The sequence below is a fragment of the Triturus cristatus genome, chromosome 12 (genome assembly GCF_964204655.1).
Source record: "Triturus cristatus chromosome 12, aTriCri1.1, whole genome shotgun sequence".
In the NCBI taxonomy this organism is placed as follows: domain Eukaryota; kingdom Metazoa; phylum Chordata; class Amphibia; order Caudata; family Salamandridae; genus Triturus; species Triturus cristatus.
This window is the reverse complement of record NC_140595.1, coordinates 271,843,634-271,866,267: the sequence shown is the minus strand read 5'-3', so window position 1 is coordinate 271,866,267 and position 22,634 is coordinate 271,843,634. Positions and strand designations below refer to the sequence as shown.

Below are 22,634 nucleotides of genomic sequence, written 5' to 3'. Positions count from 1 at the left end.
GCACCGCGCGGTGCCTGCCACCTTGTGCATGCCAATGAAGGGGGGTACCATAGGTACCACACAAGTGGAGCCACCCCCCTCCCGGGGGCCGCAACGGACCCCCAAAGCAATTCACCGCCAGCCTTTCCATGGCGGAAAGGCCTTGATAATCCGGCATCGTGATATGGATGGCACCGCCACCATATCATGCCCAAGTTCCGCCCGGCCGAGCAGCGGAAAAGCGGCGGACAGACTTTCCGTCCGCCGCGGTACGCCCTGCCATGGTAATGTGCCGGGGGGTAAATCATGTTGTGATGGTGGGCGGATCGCCACCACCGGCCGGGCGGTGGCGATCTGCCCGCCATCATAATGACCCCCTATGTTTGTAAGGAATCGCCAAAGATGTTGCAATTCTTTAATATTACCTAATAGTGATTCGGTAAATAGTGAATCGCTATTAGGTCAATTTACTCCATTCGTTCCTATTGGCCCAAAGGTGAGAATGGCTTTGCATTAGCTAATTTACGATTACCTAATTGGTTATAGCAAATTAGCGAATGTAAAGCCAGGGGTGCCGGGGGCCTAAGGCCCCCCCTCCCTAAACCACCCCAAAACATGTAGGTGCACATGTAAAGGGCACACGTGGCCTACGGATATAAAGGCGCTACATGGCACTTTGAAAAACTCAGTTTTGTGCATTTTTCTATGTTTGCACATTATTACCATTGACTTGAAGTCGATGGTAATTGCATTTTCCTAAATGCACAGTTTGCTTTTGGAAAATGCTTCATACATGTGCATACAGAATCGCTAATTGCGATTCCCTATTTGCATTCGCAATGTTAGGTAATCGCAAAAAATTGCAATTACGTAAATTGAGAATGCCAAAGTCTTTCATACTTCATGAAAGGCTATGTTATGTTATGTTATTTATGTATAATATAGAGAACAAATCACCCAGGAGCGTCTCAGTGCTATTACGGAAACAAGTATCAGTGGAGGGGGAAAGGATTCAGAATAGATGAGATTTTAGTAGTTTTCTGAATTTACAATAGTTCGGACAAGAGCGAACATGAAGTAGAAGCTTATTCCAGTAGTAGGGAGCAAGGTAAGAGAAAGCTATTTTGCATTTGCAAACAGCCTAAGTTTGCGATTCGCACCGTTTGTGAATGCAACATTTTTTCATTCATGTGGCCTTAGGTGAATATTCTCGCCTATGAACCTGTAAAGCAGTCAGCTCCCTTTTGGCTAGGATCGCCTTATGCATATGGCAAAGACATACAAATACCGACATACAGGATCGATTCGAGGGTCTTTATGTCTCTGGGTATGTTAGAATGCATCTCCAATAACTTTAGAAAACAAAGTTGTTCTCCTAAAGCTCTTGATACCTCATATACTGTTCACCAAAGAGCTCTGTAACACAATCTGACTCATTTTATGCAAAACGTATGTCACATACCCGTTCACTACATTTTGGGGCAGCTGTGCAGTTGTGTACACATCTCGCGGGCACGTTATCCTAAGGAGGTTTTTAGTCACACAAATTATTTAAATATCTAGAGCATTTAATTAACGGCTCACTATTTTATTAATACGCAATCACTTTTCTAAAATGCTGTATTTTAGAGTTGTCACAATGTATTTTTAGAGTGCATTCTTATCAACAAACGATTATGAGGAAGAAAATGATTCACCAAATGAAGAATTACCTCAGGGTCTGAATTCTACAATCTCGACGAATCAGCGCCTCACAAATAGAAGCAATCCCAGAATCCTTCAGGTCATTTTTTCCGAGCCTAGTGGACAAAGCAAGATAGGTATTTATATTCACAACAAATGAATGCTGTCCAGAAAGAGCCCTAAGAAAGCTGGCAGATTATACTTTTATTTTTTGCTTACCGAGGCGAGTTTGTTAGGAGGGCATTATTTTGAGCAGATGGACATAGAAGTGGATGCAAGGATAGGACAGGCTAATAGGTAGGTTCAGGGAACCATGGACAGATAGATGGAAGAATGAATGGAAGACAGGCCCATGAGTAGACCGACACATGGAGAATGGAGGAATACGTGAATGGATGGCGAGGAGCATGGACGCCTATGCAGACGTGAGCAGATGGATGAGTAAAAAGAAAGGAGATTGAGTAAAACAATAGATGAAAAAGTGATTGAGTGGTGCAGTAGATAAATGAGTAAGTAGCTGAAAGGATACATGGCTGGGATAAGTCAATGAGTCATGCCTCAATGGCTGGAACAGTGAATACATGTATTATTAGTTGACTACCAAGGGAGTGGATAGGTGGATGACTGGATGGCCATCTGGGTGAGAAAATTAAACACAGTTGTATATTGAGGAATGATGATCTAACAATAAGGTGAATGAGTGACTGACAGGTACAGTAGGTGGATGAATGGATTGGTGAATGCTGTGGGCCACAAAGCACAGGGATAGGCTGTGAGAGCACACTGCACAGTAACAGGGCATAGGGTATACTGATAGTATGTGGTAGCACAGTAATGACGGCCTATTAAGGCGACAGCACAGTGACAAGCTCTGAGCAGCACAATATAGAGCAAAAAGCAGTCAAGGGGCTGTGCATTTGGAGAGGCACCCAGTGAGTTGCACAGTGACAGGTAGACCAAGCACAGTGGAGCTGTAAGGACTTTTATTAAAACTCTGCAAGAGTGTACGCCTTAGCCATTACAGGGCAGAGCTGTAGCGATTATACTTTTAACAACTGACTTAGGGAAACATCATTTTACTTAAGAACCAGGGTGTTGCCCCGGCGGTGACGTGTTATTTTGGGTTTAATTACCATGGGTAATTTAATCGAGATAACAATAAAATCGAAGTATAAATAACTGAACAGATAAGGGAAGCAGTGAATCGAAAGGGTTAAGAATTAGGGACAACAGGATTAGTTAATAATTGAAAAGAGACAGGAGGTAACCGGGGATGGTCCACGTACAGAAACTTCAAATAAACAAACAGCATACAATCTTTATAAACAAGCATTCGCAAAGCTAGTAGGTCTCCACTTTACGATGCACGTGGTGGTCTGTTGGTTTTACCAATGTTTGTCTGTAAAGTATTTTTAAGAAACTGGTTTACTGGTTGACTCAATGGCAGCTGACACAGGAAAGAGCGGTGGGGTGGGAGGGAGTCGACAGGAGACAGGAAAGGTAAAATTAAATAAAAAAATTAATAAAACCACTTACCTTGAGGTCGCCGCATCGTCAAGTCGGCGATGTGGCGAGCGCAAGGTAAGCGGTTTTATGTATTATTTTTATTTAATTTTACCTAACCCATCGTCTGTCAACTCAGCCCCAGAGCTCTTACCTGTGCCGCCTGCCACTGGGTTGACCCCAGCAACTACAAATCTTGTCAAGGGGAAGTCACACGCAAACCCTAAAGTAAACTGGGCTCAACAATCTAGTAGGTTGGCACCAATAGGGCTAGACTGGGAACACAAACCAGCACTGTCAATTCCGCCGGCATGGGGGGAGGAGTGGGGGGTTGCTAGTGAGAAGCACCAGCTGGAGGGGGGTGCTAGTGAAAAGCATTGCTGCTGCTTCGCTTTTGTTACGAGGGGCCAATATTGCAGCACTGCTGCAAAACTGGCCCTCTGTAACAGAAGCAGACCCCACCATTCGAAAACCGGCCAACACCCTTCCAGCCCACAGGGAAAGCACCCAGTGCCCGCTAAGGCCAGTCCGGTCCTGGTCACCGAGCAGTCAGGCTTTAGAAGAGTACATTTTAATAAATTAGTTAAAACCAAAATTACATGATCTAATCTGTAGAACCGGAGAAATGCTATTTTTAAGGTTTATGGGCCAAATTTATCATTATTAGACATAGAGATTACCTAATGAGATTCTCTTCGAATCGCAATTAGGTTATCGTCATTTGAATGTATGAAACTCCATGAGTTTCATTTAGCATTTCGACCTACACCATTAACATTCATGAGGTAGGATGCAATTAGCGACCCATTATGAAAAGTAAAAATCACAGGGATGGTGGCCTGCTGGGATCAGCAGACCACCATGTTCGTGACTGATTTTGAATAAAGCAGTCTTTTTTTTTTTAAATGCAGCTGTTTCCCTTATAAGAAAACGGGATGCGTTAAAAAAAAGAAAAATGGAAAGTATTCTTTTCATTTTAAGAGCAGGCAGTGGTACATGGGACCACTGCCTGCTCTGGAAAAAATGCTTTCCCTACCATTCACAAAGGGGAAGGGGATTCTTCGGGACCCCTTCCCATTAGTTTATGAGTTACCACCTTCTTGAAGTAGGTGGTAAAATGCAAATGTTTTGTGACCTCATTTCAGTCACAAAACATTCCTACATACCGCTGCGATTCAGTATTAGGAAGGGACGCTTGGAACATGCCCCTTCCTAATACCAAATCAGTATGTATTCGCAATTCCAAATTGCGATTCGGTAATTGGAATTCATACATAGCCAAATGCATTTTTGCGGCTGCAAAAATGCATGATACATATGGCACTAAGTGAAATTTTGCCTGAAAGCACAAAATGCCAACTGTGGTTATCTGGTCGCGCCGGACCAAGACAAAGTCACAACCTCAAGCCGATGGCTCATGGGCCAACGACAGGGACCCAGTTAGGCGCCCTGAAGAGAGAATGCCCTAAATCCTGGTTGCGGAGAAATTATGAGTCATGTGTCAAGGATGTGTCATGCACCGGCGATTCCTAGGAGCTGTGAGGCAGCAATGTGAGGTCTGCATCATCCTAGAGGATGCTATCGATGAGGGGCTTGTGATGTGAAGTTCTGCATCGAGATATGTTGTGCACCGGCTGGTTCTGAAGATGCTGCGGGGCCTGTAGTACGGAATGCGCCATTGTCGAGAATGCCATTGACAAGGGGATTGTGATGCAAAGGCATGATTTATGCAGCGTTGGTTTCTGGAAGAAGGTGGGCGGTGATGCGAAGTCTTGTGCCAGAGACAAAGCACGTACAGGCCCGATGCTTATTTTGGTGAGGCAAAGCATCGCACAGGGCAGAGATGCGGACTTTCGGGTCAGCGACGCTTCGCGCTCCTGCTCCAATGCATCAGATCTGCTGGGACCACAGTTGGCCCCACTTCCAAGGGTCAAGGACTGAGGTGGCACCACTTGGGTGGGTAGGACTCACAGCAGAGTCCAGATGCTGGGTTAAAGGTGGTTGCAACCTTCTGTTCCTAAAGCTCTGGTCAGGAGGCTGGCCAACTAGCCCTTGGAGTCACTCTGGTGGTCCTGAGTCCAAGATGCTAGTCCAGTCCTTCACTCAGGCAGCCGAGTGGCAGCCCTTCCTACACAGCAGCACAGCAGTTCTTCTCTGAGTCTTTCACAGGTCCAGATGAGTACCCAAGAGTTGGGGTCTGAGGTCCAATATTTATACCTGGTGCCCACTTTAAAGTTAGATAAGCTTCTATAGGTTTTTACCTCCCTGAGGTGTCAGGAATCCCCCCCTTGTCCCTGCCCTGGCCCCTGCTTGTCTGGGAGCACAAAAGAGCAGTATCAGTCCCTTTGTGAGAGTACTCAAGCCGAGCCTATGCTATGTGCAAGTGGGGTAGGTTACAGCTCCTCCCCTTATTAACTCAGAGGGGGAGGAGCTCATCCTGTCGACATCTAGCTTCCTTTTGTCTCAATGTGTGGGAGCAATACATAAAGGCCAACTGCCAGCTACACCTAGTCATGTGACCAAAGGACAGGCTGCAGGCACCAAATGGCTAGGACAAGAAAATGCCAACTTTCTAAAAGACATTTTCAGAATTGTGAAGAACATCCGACTTTACCATTAAAGAGGGCTTTTCATCAAAGTTTCATAGGCACCAAACTCGACCAGTCTACTTCTCCCAATTGAAAGTTATCATAAATATAATAAGGTTACCCAAGGTTGTCCTATGGGAGAGTAAGGCCTTGCAGTAATAAAAAAACAAATGTAGTACTTTTTCCACTATCAGGACATGTGAAACCTAAAAGTACATGTCCAACCTTTTAAATACACTGCCCCCTGCTGTTCAGGGCCTACCCTAGAAGTTTTACCTAAACAATTAGCATTGTCCAGTAGGGTTCCCCAAGTGTATTTCCATCAGAGGCCATCCTTTGAGTGTATGATAATGTACCTTTAATAATGCAGTTTTGGGAAATTTGTCTAGAATAAGTGCAATCTTAGTTCAAGATATATTAGGAGGGAGAGTTGAGGTTTGAGCATGTTCACTGACTATGGTATGACGGTTGTATGTCGGAACAACAAGTTCCTCTACCCTGCATACCTTAACAACGCGGTCTCTATAACGACCGCGTCTTAACCACGAATTGCTTTACCATGCATGCCGTTACCACAAATCTCCTTGTTAAAGGCATGCATGGTAAACGGCTGGGTGTGGCTAAGGTTACCACTCCCTCCCCCTGAGCCCTAAATAAAACCCCACCCTCCCATAATCGCTAAAAATTACCCCATCTCGATCCCTGTGCCCTAAAAACAACCCCTTTAAAAAATACCCCAAACCCCACTCTGAAAAGTTTCATGAACCACCATCCACCCCCTAAAAACCCTGAACCCCCACCCCAAAAAATACCTGAACCCTCCACCCCTTAAAAACTACCCCAAACCCCCACGTAAAAACTACCCGAAAACCCCCGCCCCTGCAAACTACCCTAATTCCCCAACCCCAAAAAACTACCCCTTAATTACCCTGAACCCCCCCTACCCTTGAAAACTACCCCACACCCACCCAATCCCCTGAAAACTACCCAAACCCCCACCCCTAAAAACTACCCCAATCTCCCAACCCCTAAAAACTACCCTGAACCCCCACCCCTGAAAACTCAGCTGAACTCTCCCACCCCTGAAAACTACCCCAATGCCCACAACCCCTAAAAACTACCCCTGAATTGCCCTGAAACCCCCACCCCTAAAAACTCTGCCAAACCCCCACCCCCTAAAAACTAACCCGAACCCCCATCCATAAAAACTATCCCAATCTCCCAACCCATAAAAACTACCCCTCACCCCTGAAAACTACTCTGAACTCCCACCCCTGAAAACTCCCCCGTACCTCCCCCCTGAAAACTACCCTGAAACTCCACTTCCCTGTCCATGTCTGCTTTCCGACGCTCCTCTATCTCCCCGCCCATCCCGAACACTACACCGACTGTGCCTTAACTACGCACATGCGTGGTTAAGGCAAAGTCGTTGTTCGGGCAAGTTGTCGTTCGGATTGCAGGCTTCCGGAACTCATGGCTCTGGCCTCGTTGTTCCGGAAGTTTTCCTGGTATGAGGGATGGTTGGAAGACAGTATTTCAATATAACCCAACTGTAACAGACTAGTTTCCATTGAAGGTCAGTTTTGAAGGAGGCTGGGCTGGAGGGCTGACTGCCAGGTGAGGATGGAACCGTAAATGAAGCAATCTGAAGTTGTGTAATTCGTGGAAGAAGCACAAGTATTTAATAAAAATCCTGACTGTATGCTAAAAAACACAGGCCATGCTAAGGGTTGGCAGTCAATAAGATTCATTGAACTGGGAACTGAGCAGGGACATGTACAGCATGGGATATAAGAGTCGGCAAATGTGGATAAATAGTTACATTTCTTAGATTGCCTGTGACAAATATGTAAAGTGCAGAAGAAAGTTGACATACAGCTGGCCTTATGATACAAATATGAATGCCATGAGAAGCGTATGTTCTGGACATACCACATAAAACACTGGCAAAAAGTGAGATATTCATCACATCATAAACATGGAATTGGGTGAAGAAGGTAAAATATTAATAACAAGTGGAGTTCTATCATCTCAGGGAGTATCAATAATCAAAGCGCATGGCTGTGATATAGGTTCGCCGGAGTTCTCAGCAAAATGTTTACTGGATGAGAGCGCTCAGTGAAAAATAAGTGGCTTATAAAGAGGGTTACTATTTGGACAGTGGCCTGGAGACATCTGCTAGCACAACTTTTAGGCTGTCCAGAACTGCAATAGCTAGTAAAATGTCTCTTAGGGAAAAATTACTTCCTTCAAACAAGAGTTCATCAGTTATGGAGACTACCCACATTCATGATATGAGAATAATTCCGGTCCACAATTTGGACCTCGAAAATACCAATAGAATCAGCTCTTGGGTTTAAACAAACCTTTCTAAAGTCAACTTTTGAACAATTGCTTTAAGAATGACAAAAACAAATTAATCATTGGCACAGTTAATATATCTAACATTTTGTTACTGGGAGAATTTGGTAATTGATGATTGATTTTGTCTGTGTTGCCCGCAGCTGTTCAGAAAATAATTCGCGCAAAGAAGCAGCATCCTGGGCTATAATACGAGAAGCTTAGAGTGAGGCGCCTTTGTCGAACAGACTCCATTAGCACTTATGCTGTACCTTCTCGGAAAATTTTTATGAAAAGAAGTCAAAAGATGAAGTTTGCATTTCAAGTGGTGTACTTAATGGCATACATAACAAAATATCTCATGCTAAATACTTTCGACAAAGAGACAGTTTTTTGTTTCCTCTTTTAAAAAGCTTATGTGTGCACATTCCGTTTTCCACAAACAAATAAGAAAAACACATTTATGCCCAGATTATGAGTTACACGGTACTGGCACAGTGTAAACTTTGCACACTTAATACCTGTTACCATGCGATACAACCCCGCCAGTACCATGCAACTGCAAGTTAAATCATTGGGAACGGAGAAAAACTACAGTCACAGATTTACTGTGTGCTATTCCGCTTGGAAATACCTATTCTGAGGTGTTATTGCTGGAGCAGGTTTAATATAAAACCAAATACCTGTTTCATTTTCGTATGTCTTTATTAAAAATACTACTGATTAATTAGTAATGATTAACGGTTTGCTGTGTTTTGTTTAAATAACATTTTTAACGGAAGAATTACACGTGGGAATGCATCTGCATGGCTTAAATAATAAGTGAACTAAGTTGGTATGCAAACTGACAAAATAGATGTTGCTTATGTGATGTTATTGAGTTATGCGCTTAAAATAAATATGCACTAATGGCTTTAGATGTCGCAAAAGGCTAGATAAATACACACACATAAGGGTATTAGCAGGGGAATAACACTGTTTTGATTATTTCCATGTATTAATTATGATTTTATGTCTTTTTGGTTAAGTTGACCATTGTGGCCTGCTATAAAATGGCCACCAACCGCAGCCTATTCGCGAGTAGATGAGAATATGAAAAAGATGCTTTGCACTAACTGCGACCCTGTCCTCTGTGCGACCTGGAAGGCCATGTTGATGACAGCTTTCTGGGAATCCTGCCAGACCCCCTGAAACATGCTGAATTTGTACTGATTAAAGAACTTTTTAAAAATGGTGAACCGGACCTGTGCACAAGAAAACTGAAACTTTTTGTCAGGGTCATGTCCCTTTTGTAACAAACTTTGATACTATAGACTATGCCAAAAGAAACCTTTGCACATTCAATATGGATGGGGGAAAACACCAATGTTGCCGTGAGATCCGGACTTCCAATTTTATTCAACCAATGGGATTTATGAAAATATGGAAATGCAACAATGTGAAAATATTAATTGGTATAAATATTGGTAGACTAGAGAGGTTTAGCGCCACCTTCTTCCTGAACTGATGATCAGAGGTCCCGACGCTGACGGAGAGGACGGTGACTCTACATGACGGCATAGAGAACTTTAATAGATTGCTGAGGACCAGATCTGACTTAGAAAACGACTATTAGCCAGAATAGGTAAATATGACAAAGATGATCTTGCATTTATTAGGTTTTACTTGCATTTGATTTAGATAAACAATATTCTGTTTGAATTACTGTGTCGGGTGGTTATTTCATTGATATGTTTATTGAATCTTTAGAGTATTAAGATTGTTCGCTAAACCAAACAACTTGATGGTTCGATTGACCTCAATATAAAAGCAGATCGGTTAGGAACAGAAGGGGTTTCCCCTTTTACATGGCACGGATAGAGGGGTAGAATGAATGTTGGTGATATGGGCCCCACCAGCGTATGATGTGTGTGTGTGCGTGTGACTGTGAAATCACTCCGTCCGTGGAAGTAGAGGGGATTCGGAAGCTCCGATCTGCACCAGTTTCTTGGTAGCAGAAGAATGGTTATCTATTGTCTTGGTTTGGTGAATTTGCATGTATATAAGCTTATTGATTATTGATTGGTATTGATATGTGTACTAACACTATATGTTGAAGTCGTATTGAGTTTTATGTAGTGTGTACGGCTTCTGGGACGTAGGAAGTCGGTGACAGTTCCGTAGTAGGGCAGAGGCAAGCGCTGCTCTCGGGAAAGGCGGAACTGTTGGCCCTGTATGTAGACAGGGGAAAACGTGTGACAATTGAAGTTGCGCGTCGCATTGTCTGGGTTCGATGAGGTAGCATCGCCGTGTGTTGCCATTAGAGACGTATTTTCTGTGTGAGAGAAGTGTATATGATAGCGAAGGTTACCTGTGAAGTTCTGGTCTTAGGTACCAGGGATCCTTTTGGCATTCCGATAACGCTTATCACTAAAAAGGTAATAGGTACTCTCTGAGCTTGTTAGAAGGACAGAGCAGAGGTAAGTGCTGCTTTGTTAACGTGTGTTATAATTCTGTAGTAGGACAGACAGTTCGCTGTTCTCGGGAAAGACAGGATTCTGTGTAAATGTGCTACATTTTCTGGTGTGAAAGTGTGTGAATGAAAAGGCATTCTGGTTAATCGTGAAACTCTTAGGAGCATTCCGGAGAAAACAGTTAATTGATACTTGCTAGAAGGGTAGAGTAGAGGGATGTGCTACTTTATCAACGGAAGTAACGATTCCGTAGTGGGGCAGAGGTAAGCGCTGCTCCCGGGAAAGGCGGGATTCTCGTGAGAAAGGTCTTTTGATATTCTTTGGTTAGCGAAGCGGACAATGGAGATGTTTATATGTTGTAACTAACAGACTCGTAGAAAATGAAACAAAGTCTACCGAGTAGTTTTGTAAAGGAGGGGTAGACGAGAGACAAGAGACAGGAGCAGGAGCTGCTGCAGCGACTGCTGACGTCAGGAAGACCGCGCTGTGATTGGACAGTAGGTTAGAACAGTGAAAGCACTGTGATTGGTGTGCTAGTGTACGCCGCGCAAGGATTGGGAGACGTACAGGGTGACGTAAACGCTCCAGGATTGGTGCGTTAGTGTGAGTCGCGCTGGGATTCGTGGACTGAGACAGTGACGTAAACGCTCCGGATTGGTGCGTTAGTGTGAGTCGTGCTGCAATTGGACAGGAGATTGTACAGTTGTAGAAAGGACTAAGCGGTTGCGGAAAACGAGAACATTTATTATCACGCTGAAGAAAAGAAAAAGAAGTCTTTGTTTAGTAAAGTCAAGACATGGTTTGACAAGGACAAGGAGATTGTGACTAGGGAAGGACAGTTACTTCCTCCGACAAGAACCCCTGCATCCTTCATGGTTGCAAAATATGGGTATCATACTTGTATTTGGTTAGACAACTGGGCAAAATATACAAGAGAAGACAGAGTTTTAGCTTTCCCGGAACATGGCTCATTTAATCTGGCCATATTAAAAAACCTGCGGGAAAAGATGATGAGTCTAGAGCCTCGGCCTAGGCCGACGCAGTTTGAAGCGTTGACTGAATGGGAAGATGAAATGCATGAGCGAGAAAAGGAGAGAAGCGGGGAAAGTACCGGTATATGTTTGGGCGACAGTATGATCGAGAAACTAATCATGTTCGGATGAGAAGATGGCGAGATGCTAGCATGACTGAAGGATTATATCCTGTAAGAACCGCAGGGGAGACTGAAGGGAGAAAGTGTACAGAGAAAGAACATAATGTAGAAACCAGGAGATATGGGGCGAATGAGTCTGAGGACGATGTTCTTCAAGAGACCACCTCCGTATAGACGGGAACCGGAGATAGGGACATCAGTTACCCCAATGAGAGATACCCTGCGAGTTATAAAGACAGAGGTTACGACACCTAAGTTGAAAAGCAGTAATTCCCTTATGGAGAGAGAGAGAGAAAGGGAAAATGAGGCCGAGGATGAAAAGACAAGGGAACTAGCAAGAACCACATTTGAATTGACAGAGAAAATAAGGGAACTGACTAAAAATCTTGAAGCAGTTACGGTGCCTGTAACAATGGGTCCCGTTATGCCTATTTTTGAGAAGCAAAGAACTGGTGAACATGTTCTAACAGTTCCGTATGTGAACAATAGGCTGGTTGTTCAGCCAGAACAGACATTAATGAGAACAGGAGAAAATCAGTGGAGACATACCATATGTGGAGGAGAATTGAATGTACAGACTAACCCGTTTTTGAATCCCGATTGTATGGAAAGGAACAGGATGACCGGAGGATCAATCTTAGAACCCCAAAGGGTGACAGAACCAGTGAGTGTAGAAAAATCTATGGGGATAACTGCTGAAGAATTGAATGATTGGCTGAAAGGTGTGAAGGGGAAAGAAAAAGAATCCCAAACAATTGATGTGGCAAAATTACGCATGGTATTGGAAGAGCTAATAGTAGGGACAATTCCTGCAGAAACGCTGAAAAATTATCAGGATGAAGAACTGCTAGAGTGTTTAAACCTTTATGACGGAAAACCCAACATTAACAGGAGAAGGTTCAAACGAAAACGAATTAAGATAAACTTATGTTGAGTAAACAGGATATCCACTAAATACGAATAACCGCTGTCTACCAGGGAGGGAACCAGTTGATAGGTGAGGACCGACTGTTTGGTATAGTTCATCTGTGCTCTAAAATAATAGGCCCTCTTAATAAAAATATCCACCAATTTCCCCCGGATATTTTTTTTACAGGACAGAGAATCTAAAAATAATTCTATTTGACCCATATTTGTCAGTTGCCGCTCTACATAAGTTAACCATTTAATTTTGCCACGGTTCTCTAATTTTAGACAATCTTTGATGATATTTTGTGTTAAAGACAGAGTGTCCTGGTTCCAAATAGAGCGCCAGAGGAGAATTGGAGCCAGCTTGGTCGAGTCGGTAATGTAAGGTAAATCCAGCTCAATGTGAGCAATATAAAACAACCAAAATGTCGCAAAGGAGCTGTAGCGATGATTTTCCTCACACGAGGCCAGCGATGCATTGAATCCTTGCCGCAAGGGAGGATGATGCGCTGATCTACAGATGCGTGCGGGGCAAAACGAAAAACTTCTCCGCGCTAAGCCGGCGATGCGTTGAACTCCTTGCCACAAGGGAGGATGATGCGCCGAGCCTGTTGTGTGTGCGACCCTGTTGCGATGAGAAGAAATGGCGCTCCACGAGAGAGCGATGATCCGGGTGCGATGCGATGAAAATGGCGGACGCCCGGCGTCTGCGCTGCGATGTCGTGAAGCGATAAACTTGATGCGATAATCTTTGGTTAGCGAGCACTTGGAGGCCCGCAAACGTGTGATGCGATGATCTTCGGGTTAGCGAGCCTTTGGCAGCCCGCAAACGTGCGATGCGATAATCTTGAGGTCAGCGAGCATTTGGCAGCCCGCAAACGTGTGATGCGATGATCTCCGGTAGCGAGCACTCAGTGGCAGCAGCGCGATGATTTTTCGTACGCGCTTCAGCGGCTCGCAAATGTGCGTTAGCGACGATTTTCAGCACTCTCTTCTCTGTAGTAGAACTAGAGGCCCTGGAACTCACAGAAGCCTCACCTGCAGATAGAAATCCTCGCTGGGAGGAAACAGGAGGCTGGTGGTGGAGTCTGATGTGCCTGAGACTCCAGCAGGAGGCTAGCTCTCTTCTAGCCCTTGGGTGATTGCTTTAGCAAGTTGAAATAAAAGTTCTCTTCAAAGTCCTTTTCCTCTTCTTCCAAATCCAGTGAAAACTACTGCAGGCCAATCCAAGAAACAGCACACAAGCACAAGGACAGTCACCTCCTGCAGATTCCTTCAGTTACACAGACAGAGGTTCCCCTTGTTGTCTAGGAGCGATACCAATTGTAGGGGTTTCAGCACAGATATTTATACCCCAAAAGTCTTTGTTCTCAGAAACTACAAGTCACTGAACCCAGCCAGAACCAGTTCTGCCCAGTCCTGGAGCACTTTGATTACCAGGCTGCATCCTTCCTTTCAGAAAGAGGGGGTCTGCCATCAGACACACAGTGGGAGGAGGAGCCAGCATTCACCTTGCCAGGCACAGCCCTATTCAGGTCAAGGAGGTACCCCTCCCCATACTCCAAAGCAGATCTCTCTATTCAACCCAGGTCTGACTCAGCCTGCCCTGTCCCTCCAAAACCAGACAGCCAATACACATAACAACAGAGCACACTGGAAGGCTTAGGCAAGAAAATACCTACTTTCTAAAAGTGGTATTTTCAAACACAGAATATAAAAATAAACTTCACTAAAAGATGTATTTTAATATTCTGAGCTCGGGCATACTAAATCTGTTTTTCTACCCTGTTCTTTGGGTCAGTTAGGACTATAGAATGTAATAGTCAAACTGCCCATTCTGGCCTATGGAGAACAGGTAGCCTTACAGTAGTGAAAAACGAAATTGGGTGTAATTTACTACCAGGACATGCTACACACATCAGGGCTTGTCCTACCTTACACATACAATGCACCCTACCATAGGGGTGACTCACATGATGCCAAGGGAAGGTTCAGGGTCAGGGAAGTGGGTGCACTTCACACCCAAGATGGCAGTTCTGGACTGCACACAGACTCTGCAGTGGCAGGTCTGAGACACACTTTACAAGCTGCTTCTGTGGGTGGCGCAAACCAGCGCTGCAGGCCCACCAGCAGCATTTGGTTTACCAACCCTGGGCACACACAGGCCACGCTACTAGGGACTAACAGGTAAACCAAATAAGCCAATCATGGATATACCAATTCACATGTCATATTTACATAGGGAGAGCATATGCACTTTAGCACTGATCAGCAGTGGTAAAGTGCCCAGAGTCATGAAGCCAACAAAAACAGGTTAGAAAAAATACAGGAGGAAGGCAAAAAGTTTAGGGATGACCCTGCAAAAAGGGCCATTTCCAACAAGGGGCATTTGCAAGATGAGTAACTGGGGCTGGACTAACGCCAGCCCCAGTGCTCCCGAATCAGAGACCTTCCTCATTGCAGCTACTGGACTTAGCTTATCAAAGTCTCCCCATTGCGAAGTACAGTCACTGACTGTCTAAAACTAGGTCAAGTCAACGCTATGGTGAAAAAAAGGGGCCATCCTGTGGACCAGTTAGGATAGTTACCGAGCTCTATAACACCTTCCCCTCCTTTCAGCATACCTAGAAACTCAACTAAAGCAACTTATTAACATTACTGCAATGCTCCAATATGTGGATGGTGCATTTAATGGACAAAGGAGATGCATGTATCCTCATTCTGCGACACCTGCCAGCAGCTTCTGAAATGGTTAATCACAGTATTCTACCCTAAAATACTTCAGGCATCCAACAGTATAGCATATCTATGAATAGGGTTGTCACTGTAAGAAAGTGCCTCTTTTTGCATGGTTGCCCCCACTTTTAGCTAAACTGCTGATGCACTTTGACTGAGTGTGCCCTGGGTTCCTGCCAAACAGGTACCCCAGGCCTATGTTCTTTCCCTAAACGGCATTAAAACAAAACCCAATTGGCACTCTTTTGCCACAGGTCAGTCCCTTGTAAATGGTACCACAGGTACCGAGGGCATTGTGGCCAGGAAGGTCTCTAAGGAGTGCAGCACTTATTGTGCCACCCTTAGAGACCTTGTCCCTTTACACACACACATGGCCATTTCAGGCTGCATTTTTGGTGCAGAACAAAGTGAAGAGTTGACATGGCACACGTGTGCCATGCCTACAACCCACTACCCTGGCATAGGTCAGCCACCCCTCTAGCTTGGTGCACTATACCAGAGGGGAGGGTACAGGTGCATGAGCCATGTACCCCTACATAGTCTAAGCCAATTCTTAGACATTTTAAGTGCAGTAATGCCATTAAGAGTATATGGTACTGGGAGTGTGTCATTACGAACTCCACAGCACAGTAATGGCTTTACTGAAAACTGGGAAGTTTGGTATCAAACTTCTCAGCACATTAAACCCACACTGATGCCAGTGTGGGATTTAATGAAAAATGCACATAGAGGTCATCTTAGAGATGCCCCCTGAAAAACGACTTCACACTAGAGTTCAGGCTGAGTGGCTGCTCGCCAGTTGCCACCACCAGACATGTTTCTGGACCCCTGGATCGAGAGCCTGCTGCACTCGGGGGTCTGAAACAGTGCATAGTCTGGGAAGTGGTGCAAAGCCTCCTCCTCAAGGATGGGCAGGGTCCACGAAGGGGAAGCTTCAAAGGCTTGCTGCCCTTGTGTGCTTCCCCAGGGCTTTGCTGCTTCCAGCAACTGGCCCCCACTGGTTCTGAACCACACTTTATGTGGGAGAATCAGCAGGGGAACCAAGTGAGGAGGGGAGGTGTGCCCACCTTTTCCAACCCCATCCCTCAGGTGGGGGAGGCGAGGTAAAGCAAAAAATCAGTCCCCGCCATCTTGCAGATGGGGGGACCCAGCCAACCAGAGTGAGGCATATGCCCCCCTCTCCTACTGGAGGGAAGCCAAATAGGGGGTGTGTCTACCCCAGGGAAGGGACCCATTGGTCCCAACCTTTACTTACCTGTAGCACCCCTAAATCTAGTATTTAGGGGCAACCCTGAACCTTGCCTCCTCAGACAAGAACCGACCAAGAAGAAGGGAAGAAGGACTGAAGAGCCGTGCTGAAACTAAGAAGAGGAGGACGCCCACTGACTTTGCCCCAGCCCTACCGGCCTGTCCCCACCTCGAACCTACCCCAGCGAAATCCCTGTGTGTCCTGCAGCCAGCAACCTCAAGAACCCTGAGGACCTGCCCTGCCTTCCACAAGAAAGACTTTGTCTCCCATGAGCACTGGATTTGCTCACCCACAGACTCTGGCTCCAGCCAAATCTGCGACGCTGCACCACTCTGCACCCGACGCCCACGGCTCGAGTGGCCCAACACCACGAGGAGGTCTCCCCGGCAATTCTGACCTGAGATCTGTGATCTCTGACCTGCCTCGAATCTCCAAGCGAAGCCTGCAGCCTCTTTTATGAGGATCCCCAGAGCGCAACCAGAGCTGGTAAGAAAACCCGACGCCTATAGACACCCCTGCACCCGACGTCCCACGGCCTTGGCTGGCCCAACCAACGGTGTCCCAGTATCCCCAGGCATCCCAACTTACCTCTCCAACCGGAGAGACACCTCCAGAAGATCTTTGTCCCCAAGCCTGCAGTCTTTGTTACAACCAGAGAATCCCCATTGAAAACAAGAAGGCACCTGATGCCAAAACAGCACCCTCCACCCAGCAGGCCCTGCGCCGCTGTGGGTGTTCTTTGTGTTCTAACTCAGATCCCCCTTTGCCCTGAGCCTAACACCAGGAGCTTTGCTCTCACAACCTTGTGGCCTGCTCGTGAGCAGCCACCACCCATAGGCCCCCTATTCCCAATTGGATAACACTGGGCCTCAGCACTCCGCCCTAGTGCCGCTGAGGGTGTTTCAAGAGTGCATCCTTGATCTTGGGGGAACCCTGGTTCTAATCCCAGAATACCAACCCCACAAACGTTTACTTACCTGTAAACCGATAACCCAATTTCCTTCCATAGGATTGCATTGACTGCTTTTCTCAAAAATGTGTGGAGTTGGTTTTGTATGAGAACTTGAAGAACTGCAATTAACTAAAAACTGCTTTAATTACCTTTTATCCAGGAAATGTCCCAGTGCGATATCTACAAAAACAACAGTTGACGGACAGAATGCAGAACAATGTCATACATTCACCCCAGTACAGAGATCTGGGCCCAAATCCATCGTTTTTTTGCTCACCATGCCGTTCCAGGTTGAACCCAGCCACATGCAAATCAGTCTTGACCCTGTGCCCCATAGGTACAGTCCAGACCGAACTGCCAAGCCAGGTCCTCCTCGGACCGGAAACAAGCACCCTAGGAACAGTCCCGGTGTCTCACCCCTCCCCAGCTAGGATAGCCTGACTCCAGTGGCATGGAGAGCACGGGACCCACGTCTGGGCATACCCTTCCCACTCGGGGTGACAAATGCAAAAACAACAGTTGATGGACAGAATGCAGAACAACGTCATACATTCACCCCAGTACAGAGATCTGGGCCCAAATCCATCGTTTTTTTGGCCACCCTGCCGTTCCAGTTTGAACCCAGCCACATGCAAATCAGTCTTGACCCTGTGCCCCATGGGTACAGTCCAGCCCGAACTGCCAAGCCAGGTCCTCCCCGGACCGGAAACAAGCACCCTAGGACCGGTCCCGGGGTCTCACCCCTCCCCAGCCAGGATAGCCTGACTCCAGTGGCATGGAGAGCACGGGACCCACGTCTGAGCATACCCTTCCCACTCGGGGTAACAAATGCAAAAACAACAGTTGATGGACAAAATGCAGAACAATGTCATACATTCACCCGAGTACAGAGATCTGGGCCCAAATCCATCGTTTTTTTGCTCACCATGCCGTTCCAGTTTGAACCCAGCCACATGCAAATCAGTCTTGACCCTGTGCCCCATGGGTACAGTCCAGCCCGAACTGCCAAGCCAGGTCCTCCCCGGCCCGGAAACAAGCACCCTAGGACCGGTCCCGGGGTCTCACCCCTCCCCAGCCAGGATAGCCTGACTCCAGTGGCATGGAGGCATATCACACTGAGTAGAAAAAGTAATCCATAAAGTAATCAAAAGTAATATAACAGTAATTTCCACTGTATTGAAAAGATATACATACTTGTAACAATTACATTTTCATTCAGCTTGCTTCTATTGTTCAACCTGCCTTGAAAAGTACCATTTACACTAAACTGTGGCAGGCTTGCTTGGTTCTAGAAAATAAATACAACTAAATAATATTTGGTCTGAGATCAGTCTTTGAGTGTGTGACATCATTTGCTGATTATGTACAACAAATGCTTAACACTACCCTCTGATAAAGCCTTACTGATCGCCCACACTACCACAAATAGAGAGTACCTCTGCCTACCTCTGGGGTTCCACTGGACTCTGTGCACACTATATCTCATGTTGGTATAGTATATACAGAGCCAGCTTTCTACAGGTACTCAAACAGCTATCATCTTTTCTTAAAACCCCCACCCAACGTATAACAATTAAACTCTCCAAATGTCCTGGGGTATACTTAAAGGACTACCCCAAAGTTTGACGCACTCTCCAGCTCTCTTTACATTTTACAAGGAGTGACCAAATCTCTTCTCAAGTGTGTGTTCCAACATCTCTCACCAGTTCTTTGCTGGTGGCACACTGCTGCATTTGAAACTTTCTTCTCCAAAACATATTTCACACATTGACCAGACTCGCAGAGCCATTCGATCATGGATGACCCTCCATCATCGAAAGCTTATCCCTATCAAAATAGCGTTGGTTTTCATTCTGCGGCCAAATTCCTACCTTGTTGCCCAATTTCAGCTCAACACACTTACACTGCTAGACTACAAACTATACAAACGCTACATAGTTGAATTTGTAGAATCCTTTGGAATCACCTTGAAAAAGAACCTGAATCATCAAGGACACATTGATTTCACCTACAAGTCCCAGATTGGAAACAGTGCCTTACTGACCTAGAAGCAGCGATTCACTCTGGCTGAAACTGATAATGTTTAGTATGGCAGTTGGCTGTGAAGTGGCTGTGGACGGCAATTAAAGGTCATATTGCAGACAAGCACTAGTGTATTGGTAATTAGACACTCCAAATGAATACGTCTGACACTACCTTTAAAATATTTTATAAATGGTGTGTTATTTTCTGTTGATTTTCCAAAATAGGAACCTGTGAAATTGTCCTTCCTTAGTGACATTTAGGATCGATTTAGAGGTGTGTGGCTTATGACTCGATATATACCCTTTTTTCTCATCTACCTCAGACTTCTCTTTTTTGTTCTCTTACTTTTCAACAGTGCGATCTGATGGTTATGACAGCAGGTATTCACTTTTCTCTTTTCTTCAGTGATGGTCTGGTTAGCAATGCTTAATTTACAGCTTCCTCTTGTCTCATCTCTCTCTCTCTATCTCTCTCTCTCTAAGTGTATCTTGGTGTCCAAGTTTCTCTCTCTCGCCTCGTCTCTTCCTCTACACATCACCTACCATTGATTTCCACTGACAGTCCCTTTACTATTCTACCTACTATTCCCACTTTGGTAATCAAGAAAGTTATAAAATTAGAACAAAGTCCTGCATCAACCCCTTGAAAGATAACACACTTTTAATCAGGGAAATACTGTAAAGTACTACGAGTTTTGTCTACACAGCACACTTATGTCCACGAAAGGGGTCCTTGACTGCATCTCCATAATAATCAGGTCCCAGGTACCTATAATGGTATCCTATGAAATGTGTATAAATATGGAAGGAAAATGAATAGGGAAAAGGTAATGCATAGTGATTTAGGAAATTTCACAGCCACAAAACAAATGTATTAGAATACTGAGTTGTTCTCATTATGTAAGGCGTTCAGGATGGCAACAGTCACTCCCAAGTGGTTATCATGAAGATTAACCTTTCAATTCTATATTCACTCACTGCTTTGGCAGTGACCAAATCTATATTTTGACAAATCTAAAGTACATCTGAATCAAGAGTCTCAAACCTTGATGAGGCATATTTATTTAAATAAATATCATGGTTTAAACCTTTGCTGCTGAGGCATGTCAATCCTCAGTGCTAAGCCTCTTTGATGTTTGAGGCATAACGTTTTTCCACAAAACGCATCCAGGCCAAATGTGTGTCCTTTTTCCCTCATCTTCGGGAGTCTAAATGTACCCAGGGTTTGTGTATCACCAGGAGGGAACTGAGAAAATAGCTCAAATATAGCAACATTTTTGTTGGAAAAATTGGGCAGAAGTTCAGTAGAAGACAGCACGTTTTTCCCTAAAAAATTGGATTAACAAAAGGTTTGCTAAGCTAAAGCCACATTCATTTCAGGAAGTTTCAGAGTTGTAAAACAAAACTATTTTTGTAACTGATTTTCTATTTTTCCTATGTTTTGCAGTTTCAAACTACCTGTATTTTGTGGTGGAAACAAAACTGAAACTCATGGGTGAACCCGGATAGCTACACACTTCGGAAAAGTAGACTAAGTTCCAAATTCAGCAAGGGATCTTTTGTGTAGATTGCTCATTGTTTTCTAAAAGGAACTCATTATTGAAATAAAAAATGAGAAGAAATAGCAATTGGTGACAATTTTTTCATAGGAATGTTTTTTTCTCAATGGTCAATTTACAAAAGTAACATACCTTTTTGACCGTTAATCAATCAATCAATCAATATGAACTTTATTCGGATAAAAACAACATATCTATAAAAGTACAATTAAAAATATAATACAAAAAGAAGTACAAATATTTCAAACACTTCGAATAATAAAAGTTAATCTGGGTACATGGTATTGCGGGTACGAACCGCCATTTTTAAAAACGATCCAACTCGGAAGCATAATTAATCATTGTTAATGGCTAGCACCATCCCGTAGGCTACCTTATAATCCGTAACACATCGTTTTTAAAAATACGGGATCAGAAATTTTTGGGTGAGAGATAGATAATAGGAGCAAAAGAATAGGAAGTGTAACATTGATTGTTTTTGAATATTATTACATGGACAGATGAAAAGATCGAGGTTAGCAGAAAAACCAGTAGGGAATGACAACAGATATTTCATTGTGTCTGTCCTTAACCTGAAAAATAAGCCCCTTTCCCAGCATCCAACTGGTTTTAATAGGTATTTGGGCATGGCTGGGGTCGCGTACTCAATTTGCATATATGTAGTGACCGAGGATTTTTTACGCTCAGTGGCTAATCTTGTTTCTTTATAGGAAGCGTAACGTGATTTTTCCAGGATTTTAATACTGGTAGAGCTATGATCTAGAGGGTTTAAAAATAAATGTTCCAGATTCAAGCTGTTTAAACTTTTGCGAACTCCTGCCAACCACGGTATGTCCATCCCTCTGTCACATTTTAAACAGTCCAAAATTATCTCCCTAGTCAATTGTGCGGCCGAGTTCTTCCAGATTCTTAGCCAGAACAATGTCGGGCGAGCCTTAAAAAAGTCCTCTATGTAAGGTAGATGAAGTTCGCTATGACTAGCGTACGTAGAGGAAAAGAATGGAGCACCCAAAATTTTGCGACAAAACCTATTCTCTTCACACTGGATAGGTGTGCTGATGGTATTCTCCCATACCTCAGCCCCATATGTGGCGGTTGGTGTGCATTGTAGTCTGTAAATTTTAATAATGGAAGACACTACCTCTATGTTTTTTGGCTTAGGTAGCCTAAAAATTGTGTTAATAGAGTTGATGAACTTCCTTTTACAGTGAACTACATGGTCATTCCATGATCCATTGGATGCAAATACCAGCCCAAGATACGGGAAGGTGCGAGTACTTAACAATTGATTAGAATTAGAATTTATAACAATTGAGAGATTGGAGTATTTCTTGGACCCACACGACATTAAAAACGATTTATTAAAATGAGTACATAAGTCCAAAGTTGCCATAAACTCCACAAAACCATGGACAAGGGCGCGTAAAGCTTTAGGGGTGCGCCCCATTAACACTGCGTCATCAGCATATAACAGTGCAGGAATCTTATTTCCACTAATGTTTGGGA

At 44.5% G+C, this 22,634-nt stretch overlaps 1 protein-coding gene across 3 annotated transcripts in view; it reads right to left on the bottom strand.

Moving 5' to 3' along the window:
• LOC146775835 (NACHT, LRR and PYD domains-containing protein 12-like) overlaps window positions 1-22,634 on the bottom strand; it is a 497,684-nt gene that overhangs the window by 111,849 nt on the left and 363,201 nt on the right. For all 3 annotated transcript variants that reach the window (XM_085637540.1, XM_085637541.1, XM_085637542.1), the window contains one exon: window positions 1,692-1,778. In XM_085637540.1, the coding sequence (XP_085493666.1) occupies window positions 1,692-1,778 (87 nt within the window). The remainder of the gene's footprint in view (window positions 1-1,691; window positions 1,779-22,634) is intronic.